This window comes from Colletes gigas, unplaced genomic scaffold (genome assembly GCF_013123115.1).
Source record: "Colletes gigas isolate AHSC1104 unplaced genomic scaffold, ASM1312311v1 Colletes_gigas_Sc00002, whole genome shotgun sequence".
NCBI classification, from domain to species: domain Eukaryota; kingdom Metazoa; phylum Arthropoda; class Insecta; order Hymenoptera; family Colletidae; genus Colletes; species Colletes gigas.
The window spans coordinates 8,825,958-8,838,636 of NW_025106631.1; the positions used below are offsets into that span (position 1 = coordinate 8,825,958).

At 46.4% G+C, this 12,679-nt stretch overlaps 1 protein-coding gene across 3 annotated transcripts in view; it reads right to left on the reverse strand.

Annotated features, from left to right (window-relative positions):
* The window catches only part of LOC122400665 (ETS-like protein pointed), a 128,509-nt gene that overhangs the window by 25,137 nt on the left and 90,693 nt on the right, over nt 1-12,679 (reverse strand). For 2 of the 3 annotated variants that reach the window (XM_043402250.1, XM_043402241.1), the window contains exons 4-5: nt 7,314-7,430; nt 235-438 (exon numbers count right to left, since the gene is read on the reverse strand). In XM_043402250.1, coding sequence (XP_043258185.1) covers nt 235-438; nt 7,314-7,430 — 321 coding nt within the window. Of the gene's footprint in view, nt 1-234; nt 439-7,313; nt 7,431-7,994; nt 8,127-12,679 lie in introns of those variants that run through there. The other variant, XM_043402258.1, reaches the window with a different exon arrangement.

Genomic DNA, 12,679 nt, shown 5'->3' on the forward strand with positions numbered 1-12,679 from the left:
CATACGCGAATTTATCGGGGGGTCGAACGTGACCCATTTCTAACAACAACATCCACTTGGAGCCCCTCGCTAAAACTTGGCACGCGACGAAATTAATAAAACTACACCCTTTGTTTGTATTTTTTTAACGTTCCAAGGGTAAATGTTAACGAATCGCAGCGATTAAGAAGCCGTTCGAGGGAACTGGAATGGCCAGCTGGCACGAGGAGGAATAAAGAGGAGAAAGTCACGTACCTTTCTGCAGGATCTCGAGGTGCTCCCACAGGATATCGCCCATGAAGGCCGGAGCACGTGCCAGAAAGGATTCCTTCCCCATGGCACAAATCTGTTTCCCGGTCATGTGTTGCCAGGGCTGCATCGCCACACCCTCCAGGGAAAACTCCCCGATCGCCCAGTGCAACCAGTGAGCGACAGCTGCTTCCGACCATTGCCTCGGGTCTGAAAAATGTACGGGATCGCTTAATCGACGCGGTTGGATTTGCATAGAGCGACGAGCAACCTGTTAAAAACGAGTGGGAGTGTCCAGCACCGACAACCCTACCATTTTATGCTCTCGATTCGAGGGATATTAAAATTCCCCATTTTCCTTTCGACTTCGCGATCGCTTAACGTGAAAAACGATTATTCAAATCGAATCGGTGTCTAATAACGCTACCGATGCTTTCGTACGGGGAAACGATCGGTATCTATTCTAATGCGGGAACGGTTCTCGCGTTCGCGTTTCACGGTGTTCGACGCCGCGTTTCGGAAAATAAAAGGCGCTCGTAGCTGTCAATTTCAATCGAACGCGGACGGAAAATTACTGTTGCATACTAATAACATGTAAACGAGCGACGATCGAATAGATAGGGCTCTCGAGGGGGATGATATATCGGTAAATAAAAGTAAATAAACGGACGATGAAATTGCGTTCCAGATAAGATCAGAATTTTTAGATTAATTACGCTTCTTTCGAACGTCTACGCTGTTCTTGCTCGAGGTAGGAATAAAATAAATACGAGGGTCGTGTATTTTGGTTCTCGAGATGTTTTTTTCGACGCGTTTGAAACGCGTAGTGACGCAAGGCTTCTCGAAGACGGGAGATATTGTGTCGGGTTGACGGCACGATCGGTGCTGGGGCCCGGCCATCTTTGGTAGAAGCAATACCGAGAAACATTGGAATGTCCCATTTGAGGTGCGCGCCCATATTTGCACGCGTGTCTTGCATTGTTTCGCGGTATCTTCCCGCGTAAAAGTACAGTTCGGCTCGTAATGCAAACAGAAATTACAACGAACAGTCCTAACGAGGCGTCTTCCTCTTGGTTTCGGGGCCCGTGCGCGCCACAGAATTCGTCGAAACGAGCCATCGAATCGGTCGAAAGAGTTTCGGGAAAATCCTCGGCCACGCCGCAAGAGAGAATTTTTCGGTACACGCGCCGGGGCGCTTTCACCTTATCCTCGCGATTACCGAGCGTTTTAGACGCGGGAACAAATTTTTTCATCTCGAAATAGAAAAATATCTCAAAACGCTCGATTAATCTTTAGATCGATCTTGTATTTATTTCTACGGTCCTTCGAGACCAGGATACAGTCGAATTTTTCTCCCCAACAAATATTTACTTGTACATCTTCAGGAGCAATTATCGTATGGCACGTTATTAATCTCGTTTAGAAATTTAATTGGTAAAAATAAGGAAAGAGACGGTATTGTGATAATCGATTCTACGAGTGGAGACGAACGCGCGCAATCCAGTTTTCGCTGGAAACCGATCGGTGCGGTAAACTCTCTGGGGGGGGAAAAAAAGTTCAAAACTAATAGCAACATTAACGTATACGTGTCCATTATCCGGCGAGGCGGTTTATTTTCCAATTAATCGGGACCGCTGTATGGTATTGATTACGGTTGCAAAAAAACGAACACGCGATGAAAACCGAGAGCGGTCTTGTTGGACGTTTTCTCGGTCCCTGATAATCTCGTTCTCCCGCGCGCGTCGCGATCTACATATTTCTCTTCGGGCGATGATAATGCATATGGAAGTAATCTAAAATGTAATACAGGACTTTTAACTCCCACCCGACGTTTCGCCTTATCTGCCGGCTGATTACGTCGTAGGAAACTAATTGCCTAGATTAGCCTATTGCGGTACGGTTGATTAAAAGCCGCGGCAGCGAATCAACGCGCGTCTGGAGGAACGATAGCGCGGTGTAATCGCGTCCCTCCGCAGAAATATTTGCGCCACGTTTTTCTCCACTGGAACCAGAAACGTCGCAAACACCTTGCCCTTCACACCTCCCTCCCAAAACCGGAAAAAAGAGCCATTTTACTAAAATATCCGACTAGCCACTTTTCTTACGACCGTATTCGGTAAATGTAATTCTGATCTCCTAAATTGTGTACTCGTTTGAACTTTATTTTTTTTTTTTAACATTATGTTTTAATTACTTTTAAGAAGCTATTCCAATAGTTATCCAATTACCATCAAATTATTCCGATATATCAATTTCCGTTTCGATCGTCTGCTGCGGTTTGAACCAGTTTCAGGGACCAAGTGTTATTCCGTTTCGAAAAATCGAGGGAAGAACGAAGGTGGCCAGGGCCCCGGCTAGTTAAAGGGAAATAAAAAGGTGTAATCGAAAAGGAACGAAAGGACGAACACAGAGGGGGGAGGGAGGAAGGAGAAGGTTTACGCTGTCTATGTGAGCGAGAGGGAGAGAACTCGCAAGTCTGTTAACAGTGCTGACAAGGAATAAGTTCGGCAAACATCGGCGCGATCCTCAAATATCGGCGGCCGCTTTGATCGTGCCGTGCCGTTAGACACTTGGCGTGGCGCGCGTCCTCTTTGCTCTCACCTTTTCTCTATTTATGCATTATCGCCGCGGAACGCCGGCGTCGATCCGGTCCGACGTATATTTCTCATCATTTCCACGAACGCGGTCCTCTTCGAGGGCCTCGTCCATTCATAAAAAGAGCCTTGCTCTCGCGAGTCACGTATCCGCCGCGCGATAGATCGAACTCGGCGTCGATTTCGATATGGCCATCCAAGGACTACCGGCCGGCTTCTTTTTCCACGTCGCGTCTTGAGGACGTCGCCAAAGGGGTCGTCGGCTACGATTTAACAACCTTGTCGATCGAATGTCTCTAAGATATTTTATTTCTCGAAACCAAATGCTGTTTTACAAAATATTTCGGCTATAAGTAACTAGACTGGAGGCTCGAAACGAAGAACAAACCCTCGAAGGTTCGAGGTGCGCGAGCGGAATGCGCGCGGAAGAATCAAGATGGCGATCGGTTCGAGAAATTGTCTCAGCGACCGATCGCATACTTTGCACCGGTAACAGCAGAATCGCGAGAAAGAATTCGTTTTGTTGGAAGGGGGGGGGGGAAGGGCAAAGGTGTCCGAAAGCACCGATAAAGACAAAATCGAGGCTCCATCGAGGTCCATAAACAGAGATAGGTGGGCGCAGGTGCCACGCGCAAGCTTTCACGGGAATGATCGGAACACCGACTGTGATTTCGGTCGGTTGGTTTAGGAACCGTCTGCCGCGGCGACCGGGGCCCCACAGTTTGCCTACGATACGATGTACCTGCCCTCCAGTGATAAATTTCGCTGGCCCCGCTCCGTACAGGTGGACGCCAATTTCTTTCTTCTTTCATCTTCCCCCGATCTTTTATTCTCCCTCTTTTTTTTTTTTCTCTCTCTCTCCACCCCGATCGGCCAGCCAGAAAGAAACGCGTCCCGATGCGAGATTACGGGCGTGTAACGCGTCACGGTGAAGATTTTAATTAGCCATCTGACGCGACGTTTCTACAGCTTTTTGCATTTTATCGAACAGGATATCTCGCAGCCGGGCCCCGTTAGGCGCGTTACGTTCGCCAGAAAGCCCTGGTCTTTTCGAAACGGAAACGATATTGAAAGCGAAATCTTGGAAGGACGACACCGCGTCGCGTTCGCAGAAATCGGCGACACGAATAAATTTCCGACCAAGATTCACCGGCGACCTCGAATCATTCTATTTAAACGTTAAGTACACACGCGATGCATGGATTTCTCGACGGAATCTCAATTGCAACGCAGAATTTAACACGATCGTCGACGGAGTTCTCGGTATTTAGCCTCGAAAGACGCGAATTAAAGAAGATCCTCAAGTTTCGTGCGACGAGCAAAGGTTCTACGGTGCGTCGATGCGTGCTCGGCCGGTACGTGACGAACCTCTTCGATTCGACAAAGAGGATGCATCCTTGGCGGCGCTTATTATTCATAAGAAAGGCAGATTCTGAATAAATCATAATAACGAATGCGTCAGAGGTTTCTGACGTCCTACAATGCAATCGCGAATGCACGGCATGCCATTCTGCAGCAGGTGCTGGCTTCGTCTCAAATATAGCACGCACGTGCGATCTTTTACGAATATTGTTGATCCCGATTTGGACGACATCCATCGAGTAAATAAAGAGTGGCCAGCCATCTTTGGGAAATATTTTTTTCACGGATCGAAACTGTTCGAATCTATCACCGAAATTTGGTCGTCGCCGGACGAAAATAAATAGAGAATATTTTATGGAACTAGCTACGCGCGCGAAAAGTTTCCATGGCGTTGGTCGCGGTTACGGTCGCGTCGTTTCGATGACAAACAAACGATACCATTTTGCATTCTACCACGCAAACACCGATAAGAGCTTTGCATCGCGTAGAAGGTTGATTTAGCGATTATCGATATGAAAATTCTCCTTTTCGTTTGTATCGCGCGGTGTGTTTGTACACGGTTGGATTTAAACCGTGGAACTGTTCAGCCGATGATGGAATCGCGCAAACTTTTTCTCAAGATTCTCAAAAAACATAATTAAAAGCGTTGCACGCCAGTGTGATCTAGGAGCGTATATTCTCCGACGATCACCGATCCGTGGAAAAACATTTTTAATTCCGCAATACTGTACTAGGAAATCGTTTTACTAACACAAAGTCATTATCAATTAAATACTGAATTTTCTAGTTTACGGGTTATCGGCAATCAGATCAGAAAGCATAAATAACTAGGCGATACCATCTCTTTGGAAACAGAAAAAGAAAATTAACGAGAAATGCAGTACTTCGCTATTATTTATGGATTTATCGAATACAAAGTTTCTCTTTTTTTCGATCTCTCAAAATCAAAACCAGCGTTGGAATTTTTTAAGTTAGATTTCCGTAATGTTTTCATAGGTTCGGATGGATTAAAAAAGAATTCGTTAACGGGTAGTTTGGGAAGGAAAGGCGAGTGGAAATTAGTTTGCGGAATGGCGGTGGTCGAAGCGGTGGCTCGCGAAACGACAAAATGGCAGCGTGACGAACGGAGTCGTGCCGAGAGACAATGGCGGACGAAAAGGTCGAGGAGACAATAAAGCGGGCGAAAAGAGAGGAAAAAAAAAATAGAAGAACAGATTAAATGAGGAAGGAGGAGCAGCGGGATAGAAAGAAAGGAACGGAACGATCGCGACTACGGTCTGCTCGAAGTGGAACGGCGCGAGGTTGCTCGTTAGGTTCACGGAGGTCAGACTGTAGGTGATCTGGCCGGAGGGTACGAACCCGGGGCCATGTAGACCGGAAGTAACGTCACACCCGCGTGGCTCTGAATGCGCATACCGGATGTGTGGCATCGGCTCCCCATCAGAGAACCATCAACATCACATTCACAATTCCTGCACATCGCCGGCTCCGTCGCACATCGCATCACATTGCGTATACCCAGTGTTCGTTCGCTTACTCACGCACTCACGCACGCAGCCAACGCTTTTCCCTCTTTCAGCGCCGGCACGCACCGGCTCTCCTCTCCGACGCCGATTTTCGACAAATTTCACCCGCGATCGCTCGACCGTGCCACGCTGCGCAACGAATCGAGAAGCTTTTTTATCTCTCTCTCTCTTTTTGTACTTGGAGATTCGCTTTTACAGTCGCCCAAGTATTGTTCCAGAGCCGCCTTTTGCCCGGTGCACCGTGTCCGTTTTCCTTTCGCGCGATCGTCGAGGAACGATGGCTCCGATCGGGGTTGTTGCATCTCATTTCGGCTGTGACAAATTTATGGACGCGGTTCCGGGGGACCCCCGTTCGATGTAAACCCAACGCTCGCAATGCAATTCGTACAGCGCGGTTTTGTGTAATTATAATTACGCAACACGACCAATGCAGCTCTGTGGAATAAGAGTCTTGTTTGCATACATTAACCCCTTGACTTACGATTTAATGTAATTTCTCAAACGACTATTTAACTTTGTTTAACTTTGTACGTGCAAGGAACGTCCTCGGGAAAGAATAGATTTGTTTTACGAATACCTCGTGAATGTAAAAATATGTTGATTTTAGTACGTAAGACTCGATTGTGAAACTCGACATCGAGAACTCGTCATTGTACGGTGAGGGGTTAATAACGTGTCTTTTCTTGGTTTCACGAGACAGTTTTAAGAAGCCAATTAGGAAATACAAAAAAGTTTCATATCAAGAGTTGCATATGTTGATCGATGACTAATTTAGAAACCATGTGTTCTCCAGACGGTAAATTGTATGGAAAATAAATTTGCACAGTTCGAGGTACAGAAAAATTAGCTTCGAGATCGGTTTCGTCATTCCCTCTTATCTCGAGGATACTTTACAAGCCCGTGGGACTTACCAACACAGTATCTCGAGATGTCCTCGAGATTCGTGTAATATTCGAAGCGAGGCGGCCGGCGACTCTTGTAGTTCCAAATAGGAGAAATCGAACGTTCGCCAGTACTCGTTATACATGATTATCGACATATTGCTATCGTTAACGCCGCGCTTAAACGATCGGCGCGGTAATAGCGTCGTTTTCTCGAGGACGGGTTCCGCGCGAAGCCCCCGAGCTAATGAATCGACGCATCAATGTACTCGTTTCTCCGATGAAAACATCAAAGCTCGGACCCGCGTATCGAATCGCGTAATTAAAACTCGTCCGCGTACACCGACGTGGAAGGTGGACTTGTCCGAATGAAAGAAACATAAATGAACGCTATCCGCGAGCTTCGGATATCCTGCTGTCGTTCGAATGTCTCGGAATACTCGCAAAATGTCGCGTAAGTTTGCGTTCTAATTGCATGTTGCGTCGACGTATGGTTTGCATTCGTTGGGCGGTTCGAAATCGATGTCGATTAGCTGTCGTGTATTAAAATAATGTAACGTGAATAATCTCGCCGAGTTATCGATGCTCGAAATACAGAAAAGGGAAATATTACGGAGTAAATGGATGCTAAATTATGTTATAGAAAGTTGTTTCAATTCGTTTGCTTATTTGATATTTTCGAAATAATTAAGCTTTAAGAAGAGTTGTTGGATTCTACTGACCTTTGGTTATGTTGAGGCGGACTCGTTCCTTTTCCCAGGAGGCGAAAGAAGCCTCCAGGGCCTCGGTCATCTTCTTGTTGGTCCCAGGCGTTAACGGCGGCACTTGCGCCGGTATATCTGCAACGCGAGAACGCGAATTAATTCGAGGATACTTTCTGTAAATCGATTACAATTTGAGTAAACAAAATACCAGCCCCCCTTCCTAAATAAGATTTGTTTAAACGCGTCTATGAGACCAATGAGTGTTACTTCGTGCGGCAATACATACATACATAGTGTATCGAGGCTCTTCTACACTAGGGCTTCGAGACTTTACGTATCACCTAAGAAGGGTACCTTAGGGGACTCGATCTTGACTCCGAGCACTATTGCAAAGCCATTTTCTCTTGGTTCATTTCGTTCTGGTTGAGTCTATAGATCGGTACAACCATTTAACTATAGTTACTGTACAAACGCGGCTAGAAACCTTGACGTACGTTTCCTGTATGTCTAGTTTACGGAAATAAATCTGTCAAAGACGAAAATTTGAGACGCATCTCCGAAACGATGGGATAGTAAGCGAGCCAGAGGAAGGAAAGGGAACGAAATGGTTGGAGAAGGAAAGGCAGAAAGAATTTCGCGCGGGCGCCATAAGGTGTAGCCGTGGTTCGCGGCGGTGCTGACGGCATAGAGCAAGCGTACCTACAACGACGATGCACCTGCACCTGCCTGGCAGTTGCACCCCTCTTTACGACGATGCTATCTAGGATGGTGTGCATGCCCCCCTCGCCTGGTTCTGTTCGCTTTCGCTGCTCCTGCCGCCTTAGCCGCGACACCTGACGCTCCTTCGTACACAGGCGTTTCGGTTCTCTCCGCGCGTGCTCTCTGCGTGCAAGCCGCTTTGTGAGAAGCACCATTAACCTGCCTTCTCACACATCCATCCGTGCCCCGAGCTCCTCCGTCTCTCCCTCGTTTCGCATCGAATGCCGACAGGTACCACCTACCGCCGAATCGTATTCATCGAGACACCAAACGAATCGTTGGATTTCAAGAAAAACTTCCGGACACCTTACACCTGGCTAATCTCGAGTGGGTGGAGAAGATTCGCCGTCCAAGTCTGTCAGGGTTTTTGGGGCAACCTGGGTTACCAATTCTGACCGTTTGTTCGTTGATATGGAGTGGTCAGGGGGTGTGTAGAAGCAAGAATCCAAAACTATCCTTAGAATTCTTAGAAAGGAGAGACTATTACTCGTTTTCTTTATGGAACAACCTAATTTGGGCAGAGAATCTTGTTGCAATCGGGGCACAGGTAAATGAAGTACGATCAACTAGTTTGCTCGTATACAAATTGGGTATAACATCAACAAACAGTAGGGATTATCTAATATTTGTGCAGAAGGCCTTGTAGCAACTTCAGATTGGAGAGAACACTAAGAACATTGTAGCAACTTGAGGGACATGTAGATGAAGTTCAATCCCTGGTACGTCAACTAGTTCACCTATCATATGTTCACATTGGGTATAACACCAAAAACTAGCGAGTACGACCTAGTATATGTGCAGAAAAGCTTGGTAGCAACCTGAGAGACATGTAGACGAATTTCGATAGCTGGTACATCAACGACAGGTTGCCTCGCGCACGAATTTTGGATAACATCGAGAACCAGAGAAGAGGAGGACGATATGTTTGAGCAGAAAACATTGTAGCAAGCCGAGAGACAGGTTTGGAATTCGTTGAACGCGCTCGACGAGGCAGCAGGCGAGCAGGAGTCGTCCGCTCGAGAGCCGCTTTCGAGGTCTAAAGCGATGCATCGATACTTTGTACGTTTGTGGTATGCAAATAGGCGGTTCGCGCGTGTTCGTGGGCCCACAGGTTCGCGCTTAGGCGCGTGTGGCTGTGCGCGTAGAGACAAAGGTGCTTATGGGTTACGGGAGACTTACCGTGCGTGCACGCCATACATACTTAATGGACTTTCGGGCGGCGCGCCGTTGTAAGAGAGCTTATAGCCATGCAAATTCAGCTGCGCAGATATCGCCGCGCTCGACAAACTACACGATTTTTATCGAGTCATGTTGTCCCCGTGTACGCGAACAAGTTCCTCGACGCCGCGGTCGCCTCGCGATCCTCGATCGATCGAGTATCGGCGTTACCACGCAACCTAGGGAAATTATAGGGGACACGGTCCGGGAGCAAAACTTAAAACGAATAATTAAATGCAAAGAAAGAGTCGTTGATATTGAAATTTCGCGTATAAATGTTCTCGACATTATATAGGTCATCTTCGGGACGCAACATAATTATTACTTGCTTTACTTACTCCGGAAGTATTAACTTGTTGAAATTAATCAACCATAATCGTGAGTAATTAATAACGTAAGAAAAAAAAAAGAAACTGTAATCGTTAATGCGCCCGTGTCCGGAGAACCTGTTCCTGGTCGGAGATGCTATCTTCGACACTTTCTTCGTGTAATTCCGAAGTATTATAAACAACGTAAATACCTCATCCCTGAAGGATCGCAGGACTATTTCTACGTTCGTATCTCGCTTGTCCGACGTGAATTTTTTCAAGCCTGCGTGGTAGATATCGAAAGACTCGGTTTCGTTCTAAAAATATAATCTCTCTGAAGTAACTCTTGTTTATCGTAAACGGAAGAACCGTAAGGCAGCAAGTTTGATAAGATATAACACGCTGCCTGGTGTGAAAACAAAGGACCACGTTGCAAGTCAGTTTCAAGTTAGTAACAACGGGTCTCGTGGTTCCCTTACGCAAGGAGGAACACATCGTCCTTCCGTGGAGTACCTTTTACGGAAACTCTGATACAGCGGAAGGTCCCAGAGTACCTGGGATTAGGATCGACGGAGGAGTCGATGAAGAGTTTACTCGACGATGGATCCTAATTCGCGTAAAATTCTGGAGCATCGTGAAACTATTCGAGGGATAAATTACAAGGAATGGCGAAAAGTGTAGCACCGTCGTTACGGAATTATTCATGGTGGCGCGAGTACGGACGCCGGGCGAGCGTGTAATCGAAGGAAGGAGCGTCTCTCCTCGTCGAAGGTTGAAACAACGACGCCGCCGGCTACCGGGGGAGTCGAATTGAAAACCCACGTGCCACGGCGCAACGCTGCCAACGTGGACGGAATCCTAATCGAGCAACTTTTGCAGGAACGACGCCTGTGGCTGGCTCGTTGCGAATGCCGCGTACGATCGACCAATGCCGAGGCGTGCGTAATCCGCACGATTCTCCTCGGATTTCGCGGACCGTGAATCAGCCGTTTCGTCGCTGGATTTATCTCCTGTCAGGCCCAGAGACCCCCCTGCTCGTGGGCCCCATCGTGTCTCCCCATTTTCTTACTAATTTTTTGGCGAAAGACTGAACTACGCTCGAATTCTGACAATAGTATTTTCTCCCTCTATATTTTGTTATTTTTAATTTAACGCTAGATTTACATATTTTTACCCAAAGTCGTCACGTTGAGGGTTAGATTTAAACGTGGGTTTTATTTTAATTCTACATGATTTTTTAACAAATTTAAATATGGTAATCTTACAAAACTCGCGCCAATTTGACGATTCAACTTTCCCAAGTTCAATGACTTGAGAATGTTTCGACCACCCCTTTCATCGTATTAAGAGAAAATCCTGAAAATTAAAATCTACAAACTTTCATTTGAAGTTTCCCGCGAGCAAACTTTGAAGAAAAAAAACCAATTTTTGTGGCTAAAAAATTCGGATATTCGATGGTATCGGTTTCTGGAGGTCAAAGCCGCGTAATAGGAGGGTTTTCGGCGATATTCGAATGGAAGTATCGCGAGGGTGACGAGGGGTCGCAGGTGCGCGTTCCGTCTTCTTTTTTCGTAGAGAAAAATTCGATATCGACCGATCGAAGCCAAGTCGGACGCGATGACCATTGCTTAATCGAATGGAAATGCAAATGGCTAACGACCCGCGACCCAGGTGACACTTGACCCGTCTCGTTCAACATAAATTTGCATAGCTCGTGTTATTTGCGGCATGCTCGATGCTCGGCTCTACCTCCGTACCAATTATACGCTGACAACAGAAATATTTCTTTCATCCGATAACCTTAATTGACTTAAAAAACACATTTCTATTCGGGAACAAGGATCTATATTCCGTTCTTTTCGTGCGAGGATCCCGTTGGCCCCTCGTTAAAAAAACCAACCGCGGGAATTCGTTACGACGTTTACGATTTTAAGGGTTAACGATTAAAGCTCTCACGAATGCTCGATTAGATTTCCATTGTGCACGAGGAGACTGTTTTCTTGGAATTAAACATTCATGAACTTCGAGCTAACGAAAATAAATTACGCAGCTTACGATTATCTGTGATAGTGATTTCCCAAAATTGATAAAGTTCTAATATGGAAAATACGCACGGACTTTTTCGCAACGCGAGTTTGAAGAATCGACTCTTCGACTCTGGGCATACCAACGCGTTCGAGGCTCATTGGAACAATGAAATCGAACGGCGTTACCATTCTTTGCAGAAGTTGTTTCGACAGACCCGGTTCCCCATGAAAGTTCGCCATTCGGCTAATTATCCACGATAGAAAGTGCCGAGCTACGATCTCGTTCCGTTTGCTTCGCTCGTCGAAGACGCGAATTAATATCCGCGCGATTTGGTATTCAAAAAAGCCCGCGATCTGCATTTTTCTGCTTATAATTGCTAACTACCCGGCGACTTCGCGAGCTATCGAGCACACCGACGATCGAAATTTTCCTACGAGTCGTCGCGTGACGAACAATTTAATTCCGATTTACCATTTATTTATCCGTGTTTCTCGACAATCGTGCAACCCTCGCCATTCCGGCCAAGGTGGCTACTTTGTAGGACGTTTCCACCGAAACAATTAATAGAATCAATGATCAGATATTGCGTACCCAGTGTCTCTTTATACGAGAATGTCACAGAAATTTAAATAAAGTTGAAGGTGAACGAATCGACTTCGAAACCTTCGAAAGTCTTGAATATTTCCAACTTTGGTGTTTCTATTGTTTCTGACGCGAAATGTCGAAGAATAATCCCTACCCTTGAACAAATTAAACGCAGTTGTGTAGCTCGACGCAAAGCTTGGGGCATTGTAGGGGAAACTATGGCTGTAGGACTCGTCTCGAAGAGAAAATTCGACGATCGAAAATTTTTCTCGACGCGTGCGCGCTGCTTCGAAAAGCCGTAGAGAATTAAAAAACGATCCGGCCCCGGCTGCTTACGGGGTCGTAATTTTTTCCCTACCATGTGGAACACGCCGGGCGTAAGTTTGTAGATGAGTTTAACGGACACGGGGCACGTGCTGGCAACGTCTTCTGGCTTATCCCTCTTTCCACGGCGACTCTGGAATATACTCAGCAGCCAAACAACTG